At 43.8% G+C, this 19,773-nt stretch overlaps 1 protein-coding gene across 1 annotated transcript in view; it reads left to right on the top strand.

The window, feature by feature from the left end:
* Positions 1-19,773, top strand: part of Mertk (MER proto-oncogene, tyrosine kinase) — a 100,772-nt gene that overhangs the window by 47,838 nt on the left and 33,161 nt on the right. The window contains exons 8-9 of the mRNA XM_050133782.1: positions 7,641-7,824; positions 14,072-14,223. Coding sequence (XP_049989739.1) covers positions 7,641-7,824; positions 14,072-14,223 — 336 coding nt within the window. The remainder of the gene's footprint in view (positions 1-7,640; positions 7,825-14,071; positions 14,224-19,773) is intronic.

The following is a 19,773-nucleotide window of genomic DNA, read 5'->3' as shown; positions in this document are numbered from 1 at the left end:
TCCAGGAGGCTACACACCTCCTTCCCAGTATGGCTCTTCCTAGGCGGGTGTTACGAAGGACGGTTGCACCAGCCCAAGGTGGGTCATATGCACTGATAAATGAAGCCCCTTAGCCACTGTCTCTTGGGAAACCTGAGCATTGCTGGTCTTGTAGAATCTTCAGTTCCTTTTAACAGTACCTAAAGTTACTATGAAACAGGGCTGGGGAAAATATGGGCAAGTCGCCCTAAATGATACCTTGTCATGCGATCGGCTGTGCTCTTGAGTGTTCCTTGTGTGAAAACAGACATGGGCAATAATATTATTATTTACTGAGTCCCCACTGTAGCCAAGGCATTCTGTGGATATGTATCTCTTGCTTAGAACACACTAGTGCTGTGTGCTCAGCACACTCACCTAGTCTGTGGGTGACCGGACCAGAATTCAGGCCCGTGAAGATCTGATGCCAATACCAGAGCTAGAGAACCACTGACTCCACAGTCAGGTCAGACACAGTGTATAGGAGCGAGTTACCAGTCACCTGGGGACTGTCTGCTGACGGTGTGATTCTGCCTTGTCCTTTATCATGCATAGAGACGGAATTGTTCTTGGTTTCCTGGATATCTGGTTTTCTCATTAAAACCATGTTAACCTGGCCAGCGAGATGCCACACAAACCTGATAACCTGAGTTTGATTCCCGGAATCCACAGTAGAAGGAAAGAATTGAGTCTTGGAATTGGTTTTTTGACCTCCAGTTGTGTATGGTGGCACAAAGTGTTTCCCCATGATGATGATGATGATGATAATAATAGTAATACATAAAATGAATGTTAAAAAAGACAAGTACATTACCCTAACATAGATTAGTCATTCCAGCTCAGTTTGGAGAAGTGACTTCCAGAGAATTTTGTGTTTATAACCAGATGTTTTTCATACCAACTGGAATTAATTTCTCTGCTCTTGGTGCCTCCTCCTCTTATCTGACAGCTGTTCCTTCTCTGAAAAATAAAAACAGGCAGTATCTCTAAAACAGTATCTGTCTTCGCCCTACCGCTCCCAGCCTGGCTTAATTCCTGCCTGACTTTATTTGTGGATCTGCCAAGCACTGTAAGTGCTAGCCCTTCTTGTGTCTACAATCTCTCACCAGGAAATCCTCCCGATTGACTGATTAATGAACTTTTTAAAGACAGAGTCGGCCTCGTGTAGTCTATACTGACCTTCAACTCACTATTGCCATAAATAACCATGAACTCTTGCTCTTCCTGTTTCTGCCTCCAAAGCGCTTAGCATTATAGGCGTGTGCCACCGTGCTTCATTGAGAGAAACTTAACATGGGCATTTAGGCTGCACACCTGTGACGTCCATTTCCCTGTAAGCATGGCTTGAGATGGAGCCCCATGAGATTTTTGTTTTGCTGTGTTCTCATTCATCTCAATGGGTTTCTTGCTTGTTTTTGTTTTGTCTTTTTCCTTATGATTTTTTCTGATTTTTTTTCTGATTATTTAGGAACGTGTTTAAATCCCACACTTTTTTTTATTATTATTATTTTATGTGTATGTGGTGTCCGCACCTGTGTGTATACAGGTGCATACACCCTGCATGTGTGGAAGCCGGAGGAGGCCGTCTGGTGTCCTGCCCTATCACTCTCCATCAGAATCTCTCACTGAGACCTGGAGCAAGGCTGGCAGTCAGCAAGCCCCAGAGATTCTCCTGCCTCTGCGCCCATAGCACTGAGTCTACAAGGGTCTGTGTGCACAGTCGCATTCAGCTTTTTACATGGGTGCTGCTGATCTGAACTTGGGTTTCCAATCTTGTGCAGCAAGTGTTCTTACCCATTGAGCCAGGTCCTCAACTTCGTTTATTTCTAACGTTCCATTAGAAGATGCTTAGGTTAATTTCGGTCATTTAAAATCTATTAAGGCCGGTTGAATGACACAGTGTTATGTCCTGTCCTGGAGACTGCCAAGGACTGAGGATGACGTAAACCAGCTGTCAGGAGTGTTCTGTGTGGAATGGTTTAACCTAGTCAGTTCATTGTCTTAGTCTATCCTGTATCCCTGTTGATCTTCTGTCTAGGGCTTCTATCTGTCTATAACTGGGAATGAGGGGTCAGGGTCTCAACTCTTATTTTTCTTAAACTTTTCTCCCTTTAATTCCATCAGTTTTTCTCTGTGTGAGTTTTAACAGAGACTGTTCTTTTGTTCCTGCCCGCCCCCCCCCCCCAGACCTGAATGATCACACAGAAACTATATTAATTACAATACTTCTTGGCCAATAGCTTAGGTGTATTCTTACCTAGCTCTTATATCTTAAATTAACCCCTTTTTAAAATTTGTGTATCGCCACGAGGCTGTGGCTTACCAGAGAGGTTCCTACAGCAGCATCTTTCTCCTCTGGCAGCTACATGGCATCTCTTTGACTCTCTACCTATTCTCTCTATCTCTGTTCAGATTTCCCACCTGGCCTTACTCATCAACCAATAAAGCAACACACATACAGAAGGCCATCCTACATCATGTGAGTTCAGAGCACTATTATAGAGTACAGTAAGGGAATGGGTGTTGACATTTATTCTTACAAACATAGCTGAAGTGACAGACAGGGCTTCTGAAAGGCGACAAGTTTAAGCTGCTGAATTGAGGAGCCAGAGGGGGTATGGCAATATCTTTCCTCTTGAGAGTGACAAACTTCAGGAGACAGAGAGAACTGCTACTGCCACCCCCACCCTGAGAGAGTGAGCCCCAGAGTAGACATGAGGGAGGGTGAGACAGCAGGATGTCAGGAAACACCGGGTCACTTTGGAAGGTGAAGAACCAAGCACCAGCTTAACCCATTCTCTCTGACTTTGCTGTGGCTTCGTAGAGTCATGGCCTAAATGAAAAAGCATCCCAGGGCAGACAAACGACAGACTCCCCTCGCCCAGCTTGGACCGCGTGGTCCAGATGTGGTCATTCTGCACTCAGATACCAGCTAGCTCAGCCTCCCTTCACTCTTTCTCGCTCCCATCTCTGGTGGAATTGTTAGACAATCAATGACACAGGAAAGCCAGCTAAGTGACACGAGCAATCTCGATGTTTACCTATCTTAAAATGTGGTTTTTATTTTTCTGAACTTCACACTTAATAGAGTACCCTTTGTTTCCTATGGAAGCCCTGCAGGGAGTCTAGAAGCTGTCTGCAGTGTGTCCCCCTTCCTGAAGGGACCAAGTACGGATTGTAGCTCATCGCCCTTTAAACTGGCTGCTACCTATCGGGACACACCCTTTCCCTTCCTTTGATCCTGGCTATGTCTTCTTTCTTCGTCCATTTTTGGGACACACACTCTGTTTCTATTTTTAGCTCCTTCGCATGCTTCTTGCCATTTTGTGCCCTTTTCCCGCCGGGTCCACAGAGGAGGACCATTTTAGAAATTCTATGTTTTCCCAAGAGCCTGCCTGCAAATGCTCACACAGGGTTCCGGAAAAGGGAATGGGGCAGAGAGCCAAAGGTTTCCTCCACCTTAGTTTTAGTGGTTGGTCACCAGGAAGTCAGTGAATAGTTTAATATGAAAGAACAAAAAGTAATTTCTGCCAAAAAGCCACCCCCAAGATAAGCACATGGTCCTTGTTTCTTGAACAGTGGTGGCTTCTCAGGCCAGCTGGTACCTTCCTGTCACCCAGAAGGTCTGAGTCAGAGGTGGAACTCTGCCTCCACGCCACCCTCATAGTATCCCCCAGGGGATTCCAAAATGTCCCAAAATGTCTATTTATGGTCCTTATGCTAAACTGCAAGCACACCTATCCTGACTAAGAACACTACACCCATGGCCTTAGTTGCACCTCCCTTACTAGGGGAATTCATTCTTTGGATACTTATACGTGTATGTATATACATACACACACGTACTGGAAAAACCACTTCTAATCTCTCCCATAACCAACCCCATTCCCAAACAGGGAGTACGCAAAATGGGATGGGGTGTTGGGGGGATTGGGGAGTTTGGCCAAGGACTAGATTTTTGCTAAGAACCAAGGTCTCTCACTCTGTGAACGTAGATCTGGTAGGCAATGTGGAGGCAATTGTGGGGTTTTGATGGCGGTAAAGGCAAGGAAATAAACATTTTAAGGAGATTCAAGAAAGGTGTACTGGATGAGATAGAAACCATCCTTTCCTGTGCTTCCTAGCTTCCCCCAAAACATTGCCAGCTGTGCGTGCTCTTCAGGCCGAGCTTCTGTTGGAGTTGAGAGAGATAAGCAGAAAGGACCACTGGGCAATACTAAAGCAACTCCAGGCAAGAGCAGGGATCTTCATGTTATAGAATGAGAAGGACAGATGTAGGTGGAGTTTTCCTGTCCCAACTGTCTGCTCCCAAATAATCAACTTGGAGACTTACTATTAATTGCAAATGCTTGGCCAATAGCCCAGGCTTGCTACTACCTGTTCATTTAAATTAAAACACATTTCTTCTCTATGCTTTGCCACATGGTTCATGCCTTGTTACCTCATTTTCTATATGTCCTGCTTCCTTGGTGGCTGGCTAGTGTCTCCTCTCATTCTGCCCTTCCTCATCCCATCATTCTCAGTTTGTATCCCATTCAACTACTGACCAGTCAGCTTGCTTATTAAACCAGTCGTAGCGGCACATATTCACAGAGTGTAGAGAAGGATTATTCCACGGCAGACAGATTTTTGCTGGGCATGACGGCTGCAAATCCCAGTGTGTCATCAACCCAGCTACTCGGAGACTGAGAAGGGGGAATGAACGCAAGTTTGCCAGCAGCCTGGGCTACTTAGCAAGACTCTCAAAATAGAAACTTTGAGGAGGCTCAGAGGTGTGTGTACCTCAGTGGCAGGCAGTTGCCTAGCACGTGCGTAGGCCTGGAGTTCAGTCCCCGCCTCTGCCCGGGATAACAAATCACAGGCCTTTAAAAAGAAGCAAAGCCAACAGTCACACTAGCTCTGTCAACAACGCTAAGGACAGGCGTGGCATGAAAACAAGGGGGCTTGGGAAAGGGTCATGGCTCCGTGGGGAGAGTCCTGAGGCCGTGTTTGTAGAAGATGTGTATCCCTCCGTGAAACAGCCTTAGAATAAGATTGTAGACACACACACAGAAGCCGGAAGCCGGAAGAGCAGGATCTAAAGAGCAGGATCTAAAGTGTGAGTTTATGGACCTCAGCCTCGCCCAGAAGAAAAGGAGTGTGGTAGTTCAAAGGTGACAGGCTCTTCCAGCAAGATAACCTCAGTTTCCCCCAAAATGTAAATTGCCGGATAAGAATTTTCTGATTACCTCAAAAATCTTTGTTCTCTTTGAAAGACTTTGACTTTCTTCAAGACCTACCTAGTACTTTGGAAGTCAGCGTGACTGGGGTCAGAAGTCAGATGACCGGATCTGGAATTATCTAAAACTCAAGCAGCTGGGCACACCTGGGAGAGATTGCTTTTTTAGTTAAATTATTTGAAATGGGAAGACCACTTTTAATCCAGATCTTCTGAGGTGGGACGATCCACCTTTAACCTGGGCCACACCTCCTGCTGGCAGCCTACAGAAAGGACAGTAAAGAAGGAAGCTTGCTCTGTCTACCTCATTACACTCACTCTCACCTGCGAGCCTGTTCCTTCACTGGCCTTGGAGCCGACTTCTCCAGGATTCTCGCATCTACTGAAGACCAACTGAGACATCCAGGCTTGTGAACTGAAATTACTGGGTTCTTGGACCTTCTGTTGGTAGACAGCCATTGTTGGACTAGCTGTGCCACCTGTAAAGCATTCTAATAAATCCCCTTTGTATATACTCTATCAGTTCTGTTCCTCTAGAGAACCCCGGCTAGTGCGGGTGGTTCTGTCTGGAACAAGGTATAGTGCTGGACATTTTAAACATGGCTCAGTGGTCTTCCCGCCATGACAAGGCCATTGCACTCTTGGATTCTGCAGCTATGGTCACCTACACAAGACCTGTACAAAGCCAGGCCCGCCAACATCCTGTCATGGACTGAGCGTGTGTGCTTATGAGGTCTTCTTCCTTCCTTAGAATAAATAGGCAGTTCCTAATTGTTAGCAGGGAGCAGCTCATAGGCTTTACTCCTCCTTGAGGCTCTGTGGGCAGTTACTGAGGGAGGGAAAGAGGGACTCCTTTTTCAGTAGTGTAGCCACTGGTAAGGTACCTGTGGTTCTGGAAATAACATGCTCCTGTCAGCAGTCCTAAGGAAACTCATTACACACACACACACACACACACACACACACACACACAAAGCCATGATGGTGCTGGAAGATGGCTCAGGTGCTAGGAGCACTATTTACTTTTGCCATGACCAGGTTGGGGGTCCCAGCACCCACAAGAAGGCTTAGAACTGCCTGAAACTTCAGTTCCAGGGGATCTGGTGCCTTTTTTCTGGCCACTGCCAACACTAGGCATGTATATGGTGCACACACATTCATGCAGGCAAAACATTCGTACACATAAAACAAAAAATAATTTTTTAAAAAAAATGACATAACAGTAAAAGGGAGACCAGGATGAGGAAGGGGGCGGAGGGAACAAGAGAACGCAATGGGGATTGAATATAATTAAAACACATTTATATACATGCCTGAAAATGTTATGACGAAACCCATTATTATGTATAATTAGCATATGCTCATAAAAAGCTTTAAAGAGGGACTGGAGAGATTGCTCAGTGATTAAGAATGCTTTCTGCTCTTCCAGAGAACCTCAATTCATTTCCCAGGACCCACATCTGCTAGCTCACAAGTATGGATTGAATCTAGGTCCTCTGGAAGAGCAGCCAGTGCTCTTAACTGCTGAGCCATCTCCCCAACCCTACGTTGTGAACTTTGAAATTCATGATAAACTACACAGGAGTAATCAAATCTCAGCAAAGCCATTGGTACTGTGTCAGAAGGAGTGGTAACACCGAGTCTGGAAGAAAAAAAACACAAGCATGTGACTCCTTAGGAAGTGCTGAAAATGTGCTTAGATGATATTTTGTGCTTGCTTTTCAAATTATCATAAAACAATAATGATGACAAAAGTCAAGAAATGTATCTTCTAATATGAGATCTGGAAATTATTGAAAAAATTACATATTATGAAACAAAAGACTAGATTAAGAACTCAAGTAGGGGCTGGAGAAATGGCTCAGAGGTTAAGAGCACCGACTGTTCTTCTAGAGGACCTGAGTTCAATTCCCAGCACCCACAAAGCTGGTCACAACTGTCTGTAATTCCAGTTTTAGGGGATCTGATATCCTCACATAGATATACATGCAAGCAAAACAATTATATACATACACACACACACACACACACACATATATATATATACACATAAAAATTTTAAAAAGAACACAAGTGGATCTGGGAGCAGAGGGACCACTTTCCATTTGAGTACAGCGCGAGTTATAATTATTAATATGTTAATAACATAATTATCATAGTAACTATGTGTTGCCTGCCACAGTGAAGCTCTGTAGTGCAGACATTTCCCTGAGGGTGTCAGTTGTTGCCAGAGTGACATGAGTAACCCAAGTAATGCTGATGGGAAATTCTGTGTGTGTCCTGAATGAAAACAGTCCTTCCTCCAGCACAGAGGAAGGGCTACGTGCATCCAGCCCTTGTGTGCCCAAGTCTGGCATTCCCTCCACCTTACTAATGCTGGTCCACATCTGCACTGTTCATTCAGGTCAAGGAAGCTGACCTGCTGAGTAATGACTCAGTCATGATTTTTAATACTTCGGCTTCGCCACATCTGTATGAAATCCAGCAGCTGCAAGCCCTGGCTAATTACAGCATCGGTGTGTCCTGCCGGAATGAAATTGGCTGGTCTGCAGTAAGCTCTTGGATTCTGGCCAGCACAACAGAAGGAGGTAATTCCTGAGATATACAATGAACCTTTCCTCCCAATGGGGTGTGATCAGGCAAGCCTTCCCCAATAGCTGATGTTGTGTGCACTCTGCTCATTTGGTGCATTTAGTGGGGTGGTCAATAAGATAGGAAGAAAACTGTTTCTTTGTCATTTAAGAGGCTTAGTTAAAAAAAAAAAACCTTATCTGTACTATGTGTATATAACATTTTCCTTTACATGGGAAGACAGGGGTATCATTCTTTCTTTTCAATGTGTACTGGTGTTTTGCCTGCATGTATGTCTGTGTGACTATGTGAGGGTGTGGCTCTCCAAGACTGGAGTTTCAGACAGCTGTTAGCTGCCATATAGTTGCTGGAATTTGAACCCGGGTCCTCTAGAAGAGCAGTCAGTTCTCTTAACCACTGAGCCATCTCTTCAGCCCTGTGGCACCATTCTTAAAGCCAGTATTATTTTCAATTAAAATATAATGCACAGAAGTTATTATTCATAGCAGGCAACCCAAAGCGGGGAGTCATTTTTTAATTACATAAAATTCTAACTTCACAGTTATCTAGAGGGTTCCTAGTTAGGTTATTTGGTTGCTTGAGACAGGGACTCACTATATGGTCTTGGCTGGCCTCGAACTCTTAGAGACCCTTCTGCCTCAGTCCGAGATCAAAATAGCGAGCAGCAGTTTGTCCCTTTATGGTTTTTGCTGCAGGTTCCCAGCTGTCCGTAAGTTTTTTAGTAATTATGTCCTTCAACAACAGGTTGTGACCTGGAAATATAAGATAAGATAAACCCTTCCCTCTACCAAGTTGCTTTGGCTGTGATGTTTATTATAGGAGCAAAGTAGTAAATAGTACAGAGTTTTTTTGGGTTCTTTTTGTTTGTTTGTTTTATTTTGGTTTTATTTGTTGTTGTTGTTTTTTAAGGGGGGAGGTTCCTGTTTTTCCTTTAGTGTATTACAGTGTTTCCCTGTTTCCTTTCTTGCTTTGTTTCCAATGTAATGTTGATGGTAAACTAGATTTTGGTTTTCTGTGTATAAGATGTATTTTGTCTCCAGTTCTCCCCTCAGCGCCGATTTTAGACAATCTAACACTTAGAAACTTTAGCTTTGTTTTACTAATATTCCTTGTGCTTGAAGGTCAGAGACTTCTTACATTTCTGTGTTTGTAGTTTGTATCGCATTTGGGAAACTTCAGGCTACCGTCTTGCCTTCACAGTTTTGGAGACCGAATCTTGGACCTGGTATATTATACAAATGCTCTATCACTGAGCAGCACATTCCCACTCCTCATATAATTTTACCCTTTTTACCTCTCCTCTCTTTTAAGGACTCTGGCTATGTGCACAACAGACCATTAGAAGTCCCATAATTCAATGATATCCTGCTAATCCCTCCCCACTTTTCTCTCCTCATTTTTCCTTTGGAGAGTTTCTTTTGTTTATGTCTTCTGATCCAGTAATCTTCTTTGTTCTTAGTAATCATACCTAACCTGCTGCTAATCCTCACTAGTCTTTATCGCTCATGCTTTGATTCTTTTCTTCTTATATATTTCACGCCTAAACTTTTAGATCATATCAAATGTAGTGAGGCTAGTTGATTATTCTAGCATCATTCTGGGATGATTTCTTAGTTTACTAGCGTTCTGGCTAGTTTAACGTCAATTTGATACAAGCTAAAGTCATCTGAGAGCAGGAAACATCAATTAAGAACATGCCTCTATAAGGTCAGGCTGTAGGCAAGCCTGTAAGGCATTTGCCTAATTAGCTATCAAAGGGGGAGGGTCTAGCCCATTGTGTGTGGTGCCATTCCTGGGCTGGTGGACCTGGGTACTAGAAGAAAGCAGGTTGAGCAAGCCCTGATAAGCAAGCCAGTAAGCAACGCCCCCTCCATGACCTCTGCAACAGCTCCTGCCTCCAGGTTCCCACCCTGTTTGAGTTCCTGTCCTGACTTCCTTCAGAGATAGATTATGGATGTGGAAGTGTCAGCCAAATAAACTCTTTTCCCCCAAACTTGCTTTTGGTCATGGCACTTCCTCACAGCAATAGTAACCCTGACTAAAGACACCTAGCATGGATAATCTTTTCATGACTAGAACTGTTTGGTAGTGCCATGAGTTGGTAGTACCAACCACCTTGTTGGATGAATTTCCAATAAGTAGTGTGCTTTATTTTAGGACACAGGTGAACCAATGGAAAACTTTTGTGGAATATTAGTTTCATATGTGTTACATTTGTTTATGCTGTGCAATATTTGTTTAATGATGCAAAGATGTGTTGCATTCTTTTATGTTGCATCTCTTTAACTCTGTGAAGCTGTGTTACTTTGCCTGCCTAAAACACCTGATTGGTCTAAGAAAGAGCTGAGCAGCCAGTAGCTAGGCAGGAGTGAGAAAAAGAGAAGAGAACGCCAGGGGCCAGCCACCCAACCACACAGCCAGCCATAGAGTAAGAAGGAAAGAAAGATACATAGACTGAAGAAAGATAAAAAGCCCAGAGGCAAAATGTAGTTAGAAATGGGATAATTTAAGTTAGAAAAGCTGGCTAGAACCAAGCCAAACTGAGGGTAGGCATTCATAAGTAAGAATAAGTCTCTGTATCTGAGAGCTGGGTGGTGGGCCCCCAGAGAGTGGAAAATCGACTACAAGAAATAATCCCTTCTTGTTGCGTATTGTTTTAAAGATTTGTTGAGCAAGACTACAGCATTGCCCAGAATAGCAATGAATAACTCCTGTGTGTTCTGTGTGGTCTGGCCAGTGACCTTGAGTTATAAAGGTGTTGGGTCTGATAGATGGGGGTTACCACTGTCCTCAGGCTTAAGTGGTTCCTGAGCACCGACGCCTTTGATCCTTCATATCACTCTTTCTATCTTCCCTTGGCGTCCTCACGGGACTCTCTTGCTTCTCCTTACAGGTTTATCTTTCTTGATTTACTTCCCAGTGTTCTAGGCACTTGTTTATTTGTTTGTTCATTTATTCATATGTGCAGGCCTGTGCCGTAGCATGTGTGTTGACGTCAGAAGTCAGCTTGCAGGAGTAAGTTCTTTCCTTCCACCTTGCGGTTTCTGAGAGTCAAACTCAGGTCATCAGGCTTGGCTGAGAGCATCCTTACCTGTTACAGAGAGCATCATTGTGTGCTGAACTGAACTATCTCTCTGGGCTGAGCACATTCTTAAGTAGCTTCCCAGGAGTTTTTACCTGCAGAGATAAAAACTGTGAGGACTTCTATGCCTTTGCATAAAATATTGGTTAGTTGTTTTTCTGAATGTAAACTATTAGATTAGAAACCTTCCCTTCCTCAAAATCTTAGTTATTTCTGAGGTGTTTGTTTGTTTGTCTGCTGTTTTGGTTGCTGTGGGAGATTTTCTGCATGGACTGTTCTTTTAGAACATCTTTTGTCTTTGATCCTGATACTGTGATAGGCTATGATGGAGAATGTGTGTCAGACATCACTGGGGGTATCTAGTGACCTCTTTAGAAGGTCAAGCCCTCCGGCCCTAAGCTTTTCCTTGCATATTTTTTCTTTGAATATTTTCTGCTTTGTTTGTTTTCCTTGAAACTGTTTGAGACATGTTGGGGGCTTCTTTGATTCCTTTCATGATTTTCTCTCTCAAATAGACTTATAGTCTTCATCTTTTTATTCTAACTTCATTTATTTCCAGCTCTTTTATTAGGTATTATTTTGATAATCATGTTTCTAATTTCAAGTTTTCTTTTTCATTGGCCACTTTTCCTTTGGTTTCTTTTTCTTATCTTTGTACATATTGTTATCATTCTTAAGGCTGCTGACCCAAGGCCGGCCCCATGAGGCTCATCTGAGGCCTCAGTGGGTCCCCTAGGGGTGGCCTGAAGCCTCTAAGGGAGACAGACAGACACACCATGCAGAGAGAGTTTGGGTATAGAGTTTATTTAGTGGGTTATGGAGGGGAAAGGGAAGAGGGGAGGGGAGAAGGTGGGGAGAAGAGAGAGAGGCAGAAGCTTCCTCTCTGGAAGGGCAGAGAGGGAGAGAGGGAGTGAGAGAGAGAGTGTGTGAGTAAGTGGGAGATCTGCTTGCCTTGGGGGAAGTGGGTGGTTGGGAGTGGGTGGGGCTTGTCTCTTAAAGGGACCAGGTACCCAGGTGACAGACCAGGCCAGCAGATTACAACATTTTTATCTTTTTTTTTTTTTTATAATAAAGAGGTGGGGAGTTAAGCATAGCAGGTTGAAGGAATTGAGATGGTGGGTGCTCAAGACTGCTTCCCGCTTATTTGTGGGTGTCAAAGTCTTTCTTGGAGGGCCTGAGATAGCTGGGTGCTAGTCACAAGTATATAATTTAATCTCTATACAGTTTAATTAATTTAAATTAATATAATTTGATCTCTATTTTGTACTTATCATTCCTATTGATGCTACTTATTCCATACATAAAACATGTATTTTTTTAATTTATGAAATGGGTTAACATGGGAGCTGGGAAGATAGCTCTGGTATCTTGGTAGAGAGTTTGCTGTCTTCAGTCTCTAGCACCCACATGAAAAGCTGAACATGGTAATGTACACATAGCATCCTAGCACTGGGGAACCGGGGAAGCAGAAAGTACTGATTCCTAGGTTTGGCCATCTATCCTAGCCAAACCAGCGAACCCCAAGTCCCAGTGAGAGATCCTGTCTCAAACAGAGAAAAGCAAGATGGGCAGCTCCTGAAGGATGACACCAAGTTGACCTCTGCCTCTATCTGCACACACACACACACACACACACACACACACACACGCATACATATATACCATATGCACACATATTAAAATGGATTGATATGTGCTGTTTAGCCATTTCTTCTACCCCATTGGTGTAATGTTGGCTTTTTGCTATTCTTGTTGAGTTTTTTCATATTAATATACTTAGTGTACCTAACTTCTTCAGTGGCCACATAATAAGTTTTCCATTGGGAAATGTATCCAAGTTTATGTTAAAACTGCTCCCAGAGTATTGCATTTATTCCTTTTCTGTTGTTATTATAGTATGATGAGTATAATTCCATATGTATATTAAATTTTTAGAAATAAAATACTTAGTTATGGAGTTAGGTGTAGTAGCACTATGGTGGTACATGTTTTTAATCCCAGAACTTGGAAGGCAGAGACAGTTGAATCTTCGTGAGTTTGAGGCCAGTCTAGTCTACCTAGTGGGATCCTCACCCCTGAAAGGCCACAGTAGTAGTCTTTTCTAAATTTTCTAAATTACTTTATATATACACACACCACGCATACTTGGCTCTATTTATCTTCAGGATCAGCATACTCAAAATTCATGTAGCTGAGGATGAAAAATGTTTGAAAATCAGTTGCACCCACACTGAGACCGGAAGGGCTTTCTCCTCCTCATTATTTTCTAAACAAGGCAGTATGACAGCTTTTTTTGTTTATTTGCTTTGTTTTGTTTTTCAAGACAGGATTTCTCTGCATAGCCCTGGCTGTCCAGGGACTCACTGTGTAGACCAGGCTGGCCTTGAACCCAGAGATCCACCTGTTCTGCCTGCCTAGTGAGCCAACACTGCCTGGCATATATGAGCCCTTTTTATAACATTTTCATTGTGTTAGGTTTTATAAATAATCCAAAGATGACTTAAAGCACGTGGGAGGATCTAGGTATGTGAGCACCTGGGAACTTTGGTACCTATAGGAATCCCTTCAAGATACTGAGCAATGACTATACAATCACCTCAGACTTCCTGACTGGGTACCTCTGTCCACTAGTCGCCTGCCTCTGGACTGTATAATGACAGTTTCATTCTGAGCTCACCAGCTCACCTTCCTGCCAGTCCCAGAGCCACAATGCTTACCTTTATCCAGCCTGTGACTTCCAGTGTCCCTGGTGTCTATGGAAGGCATCCATGAGCAACAGCCTCCTCCTTTCCAGACTTCCTCATTGTTAGCCTACCCTGGGTGTTTATAACATTACTAAAATAGCAAGTGGATATTGAGGATTTAGCTTCCCCAAACCCTTATTTGTAAAACTTATATGAGAGCCAGGGATGTAGTTTAGTTGGTAAGGCGCTTGCCCAGTGTGCAAAAAGCTCTATTTTTAAGTGCATCACCACATAAAATGGGCACACGAAAATCCTGTGGCATTTCAATGGTCCTTAATTGAAAAAAAAAAAAGGTAAATTTACTATGAGTTTGGGTCTTTCATAGAACATTTGAAACCCAAATACTCGATAACCAGGAAGAAAAAGTCCACATGGTATTTCCTTATGGCTCGTCATCTTTCTCTCTTTCTTTTATAGCTCCGTCTGTCACACCTTTAAACATCACTGTGCTTCTGAACGAATCTAACAGTAGCGTGGATATCAGATGGATGAAGCCTCCAATTAAGCGGCAGGATGGGGAACTGGTGGGCTACAGGATCTCTCACGTGTGGGAGAGTTCGGGGACTTCCGTAAGTCTGCACCCTAAAGCACACTAGTCATTTCCTTTGGACTTGCCGGTTGCATTCTGTTTCAGAAGCTTTCTTTTTGTGGGGATTGTTTATGATTGAGCAAGGCAAGGAGGCACCTTTCAATGGGACACAAACAATGTAGTAAAAGTAAGAGATGACTAAAAAGTCAGAACATTCTAAGGAGTCTTTGGGGGTGTTTTCTCACCACCCCCACTTACTCTTCACTGATTTATTGGCAGCAAATAGGAACTTATTAGCCTGTGTTCTCGTGTGTCTCTTGTCTTCAGGGAACTTAGGCTGTTATAGGAAGAGTATACTGTGGGCTGTCCAGTGATCATAGCTTGCAGTCAGGGGGCTATAGGGCTTCGCATCCTGGCAATTCATAGCCTTGTGGAAACTTCTGAAGATGTTTGCCCGAAAAAGGTTGTTGTGGAGCTTTCTTAGCTTTATAGAGAATAGCAAAGAGTAAGCATAAAATGGGGGAGGGGGGGCTCAGCAATCCTCTATCTGCAGAAGGGCCCAGCCCACTGTGGGCAGCACCATCCCTAGGCAGGTGGTCCTAGACTGTATAAGAAAACGACCTGAGCATACGCCAGGAAACAAGACACTGGGTACCATCCTCCGTGGTCTCTGCTTCAATTCCTGCCCTGGCTTCCCTCAGTGATGGCTTGTGACCTGGAAGTGTAAACCGAATAAACCCTTTCCTCCCCTCAAGTTGACTTTGGCCCCGGTGTTTATCACAGCAACAGAAATCAGACTAGAGAAGGTGGATACACCGGTGTTACTAACAGAATTGAGTCTTCCTTACCTTCCTTAGCTGTGGTCCTGGAAATTATGCCTCCTGAGTCATCATATCCCTGTTCCTGTCTTTTCCAAGGTCATACCATCCAGTGTTTATAAAAATTGCTTTTTTCCAAAAAGGACAATTGGGATTTGTTCTCTTTCTTTTCTATGAGAAAACAGGCTATTGAGAACAGTAGGTGATAGGACGGAAGGAAAAGACAAGGGCTTGGACATCCATGTTGTTCTGCATCATGTGACTAATAGACAAGTATCCAGCATCTGTAGCACCCTACATGAGAAACCTCTCGTTCCCTAGTCTTGTCCCAGGTGCCTTAAAGTTGACTGAATTTCTCCATGGGCTGAGTCAGGGAGCACCTGGTTCTGACAGTGTAACACTTTCCACAGTGGTGAATGCTTAGTGTAGGACAGAAGAGTGCTAATTGTGCAGTTCAGTGGGAATTTCATCTTTCTCTGGTGGCAGAAGATACCGGGCAGACCCATATGCACTCAGTAACAAACCAGCATGTTTAAGCTACTCCTTCTAGTCTTGATGAAGGCTTCTTTCCTAAACGGGACTTCTTGAGCTGCGGCATTCAAAGAGCAATGGAGAAACCTTATAGAATGACTTGGCCTGAGAGCCTGATGCACCAAGTGCAGCTCACACCCATCCATGCCCTACGTTCTCATTGCCCTTTGTTCAGACGTCCCCTCCGCAGTGAGAACAATGTGGGCACAGTTCAGGCTGTGACCTTTCAGTAGCTCACCTCCTTGCAGATGCCAAGTCATCCAGTCATGAGGTCATTTGCCTTGCGCCCACACTGTACTTCGGGCCTTGTGACAACAACAGGCTGAGTCGGTCACGTTATTTTGAGAGCATTCTCTGCTGCAATTGCGCTTCTGTCTCATGATTTGAACTTGGAGGCAAAGAGGGAATCCTGAAAAGGGCCCGGGGGGTGGGGTGGGACCCCACCAGGCTGAAGTCATGTTTGCCATGACCTGGGCATATGTCACTTTATTTCTAGGACTCTCTTCATCTTGTAAGGCCACAGCGGAGATGGTGTCGGTCTCTCACAACTGTCCTCTCGTTTGCACTTTTAGCTTCTTCTTCTTATGTAAGGCAGGAAACCAGACACTTTGGAAATTTCTGACTGACTGACAGCTGTGAAGAGTTGGGTTTTGTATTTGTGTAACTTCAGAACTTTCTTGGAAGAGCTCTCTGGGTGGTATGTCTCAGTGACATGGAAGATGAGCTTGTACCTTTGTCATTAGTAACCTTTAGATCGCTATGTCAGACAGGAGGAATTTCATGTTTGTTTTCTCTTTCTTTTTATTTGGTTTTTCAAGACAAGATTTCTCCGTTTAGCTCTGGCTGTCCTGGAACTTACTCTGTAGACCAGGCTGACTTTGCACTCACAGAGATCCGCCTACCTCTGTCTCCAAGTGCTGGGATTTAAGGTGTGGCCTGGCTCAAATGTCCTGTTTCTTTATTGGCAGATAATAGTGACTGCCAATCACAGACTTCTGGGTGCTCTAAAAGCCAACCAATGCCTGGTCATCCCTTCTGCCTCCGGCATGGGTGAAAGCCACTCTTCTAGCGAAGCTCTTTTGAGCTGAGGTGTGGGAAGACTGATGGTGATGGAGATGTTGTGAATGGCAGTGGTCCAGCGGTCTGTTACACCAGGCACCAGCAATGCTCAGTTGTGTTCCGTGCTCCCGGTGCCCTTCAGAACGGTGCCCTCTGCCGTGAGAATGGTATGGGCAATTAGACAAAAATGCTTCTGGTCTTTACTGGCTGATATGTCTTATACCTCAGTGAAGATTTTTTTTTTAACCATTTTTGTTTTTTTTTGTTTGTTTTTTTGGTTTTTGTTGTTGTTGTTGTTGTTGTTGTTGTTGTTTTTACTTCCAAATCAGAGCTCAAAGTCCAAAGGTGAGGGACAAGGACTAGTGTGCTCTTGTCCAGGCTAGAGTCTTGGTCATCTGTGTACTGTCTGAACACCGACCCTTGCCTTTGCTTTGGAAGGATGAGAGCTGCTATGAGCCCAGTGTATGGAACCTGCTACACCATCTAAATCAACTGGAGAATGTGCCTCTGAATGAGGGTTTTTAGCTCTAAGGCTGGATTGATATGTGTGTGTAGTGCGTAGAGATTTTAGATCAGATGGAAGTCTCAACAGAGATTATTGTGATCAAGAAAAATGTGATTGGGCTAAGGGTATATAGCTTAGTGTAGTGTGCTTCCCTTCCATGCACCAGGATCCAGGTCAGGGTATTAAGGAGGGTTTAATTTTTAGGCCTGAGAAATAGTCAACGTTCTTATGAGACAGGTCAGGGCTCTATGGCACTTCTGAAACCCAGGAACCAATTAAGAATGGTTCGCTTTGGTTAGAGGAGAAGCTTGCCATGAAGGTAATCTCTGAGTGGGTCCTCGCTGTCCTGCCTTTGGAAGCTAGACAGATTAATTTCCTCCAGTGCTCTAGAGCTCACAAGATACCATGAGAATGTTGCTGAAGGGGGGCCTTGCAGCTCCAGAGGAGGGAGACCCGAGCCCAGCACCTTGAGGAACACAATCCAATGTACTAAGAACCACCATTGATTCTTTTGTTTTGTTTTGTTTTGTTTTGTTGTTTGGGCAGACTACACACTGTTTTCTATCAGGAACTTGTTTAACTCTGCTACGTACATCATGAAAAAGACAGTCATCTCAGTTTTCACCAAGGAATCGGGTCTAGAGGTGTCGAGTGACTCACCCAGGGCCACAAAGCTTGGAACTGGAGATCTGAGGATAAGAAACAGGGCCCGGCTGACTGTAAAGCCAGAGCTTCTCAGAGCCGCGGGTTACTTCCCAGCAGCCATTGGCTCTCTTCCTAATACATAGTTTCACACTTAGCGCCACAGTGTCGACTTTCAGATGTAATGACAGGAAGATACGGGTTTGTCACTGGTGCCTATGGAGCTGAGCACTTTTTTTTTTTTGGTTTTTCGAGACAGGGTTTCTCTGTAGCTTTGGTGCCGATCCCGGAACTAGCTCTTGTAGACCAGGCTGGCCTCGAACTCACAGAGATCCGCCTGCCTCTGCCTCCCGAGTGCTGGGGAGCTGAGCACTTTTAACAAGTGACCTTTGTTACCTCATGTGACACAGCTTTTATCTGATACCTCTTCCCTCCTTGAAGTTATTGCTCTTGGGGCTGGAAATGGGCCATTGCTCTTAGACAGTTATCCGTTACAGGGTGTGAATTTCTCATAGAATATTTGGTGATGTTAAAGTCATTTGATAATCATAAAACAAAATACATAGTTGCCCTGTCTTAACTCCATCTAAGTCACATCACCAGGAAAAAAAAAGTTGTCTTTCCAAAGACATGCTGTTGCTACTTTCTTGTCCCCAAAATTCTATATGTCATTTTAAAAAGTAATTATGGGAAATTACATTCAAATGCCATAGTATAAACTGGACTTCACTACTTTAAAAAAAAAGTTAGTATGTTGAAGGAGCTGTGGGCTACATTCCTGCCACCCAGCTTCCGGCCGCCTGGCTAGCTTATGCCCCGAAATAACAACACACAACTGTATTCATATAAACACTGCCTGGCCCATTATATCTAGCCTCTTCTTGACTAACTCTCATATCTTGCTTAACCCATATTTAGTAATCTGTGTAGCACCACGAGACAGTGTCTTACCAGGAAGATTCTAGTGTACGTCCATCTTGGGCTGGAGCTTCATCACGTCTCCTGGAGAGGAGCGGCATGGCGTCTGGCTCATTAGTAGATCTTCAAGTCTTTATGTTGGTGAACAGTGAAAGCTCACTAAACAAATATGCAGGTGGCCCATGGCACACACCTCATGAGCAGACCACTCCATTCTGGGAAACAGCTCTGCTTTTCACTCTGACAATTCCAAGACAGGATCTATGTGGTAAATACTTAGTAATCCAGTCTTAAGTCAACTGCAGTGTAAAAAATCAGAATGAAAAGAAGCGGCACACTTGCCAGCCTGGACACTGCTCCATGCACTGTTTCGAGGTTAGCTCTTTGCCTGTGCTAACTCCTCTTGGGAATAAAAGGTGGAAATGAAAAATAATTTCTCTAGGTTTTCATAATGAATTATAGGCCCCAAGTGAGTAGGCATTGTAGACCATAGTTGGTCTTCTATGTCTGTGACTTGCACATTTATGGAGTCAATTAATCACAGATTGAAAATATTCAGAAAATAAATCATGACTGTTAGCAAGCATTTTATCTGCCTAACCAGGCATGGTTGTTCTGTAATTCTAGCACTGAGAAATTATGGTTATGAAAATTGCTGTCAGTTCAAAACCAGCCTGGTCTGCATAGTGAGTGTCCAGCCAGGGGCTACAAAGTAAGCCTCTATATCAAAATATTCACTTTTGTTGTTTTATCTGAAACAGGTCCTTGCTAGGTAGCCCTAGCTGGCCTGGGATTTTTAGCAATCCTCCTCCCTCTACCTCCCCATCGCTGAGAGAATATAGATATATAGATATAGATATCACCAAACCATTGTTTTTTGAGGCTAGGAATGTGTTTCAGTACTAGAAAATATGTTCAGAATGCACAAACACTGGCTTTGCCCCATAGGACAAAAAAAAAAAAGTATTAAAAATTTTGTTTGAATCAGGCAATGGTTGGTGCATGCCTTTAATCCCAGCACTTGGGAGACAGAGGCAGGTAGATCTCTGTGAGTTTGAGGCCAGCCTGGTCTGCAGAGTTAGTTCCAAGACAGCCAGAACCATACAGAGAAACCCTG

This window comes from Alexandromys fortis, unplaced genomic scaffold (genome assembly GCF_014885135.2).
Source record: "Alexandromys fortis isolate MF-2015 unplaced genomic scaffold, M_Fortis_MF-2015_v1.1 scaffold_6, whole genome shotgun sequence".
In the NCBI taxonomy this organism is placed as follows: Eukaryota; Metazoa; Chordata; class Mammalia; order Rodentia; family Cricetidae; genus Alexandromys; species Alexandromys fortis.
The sequence above is the reverse complement of the archived record's forward strand: the minus strand, read 5'-3'. Positions and strand labels throughout refer to the sequence as shown.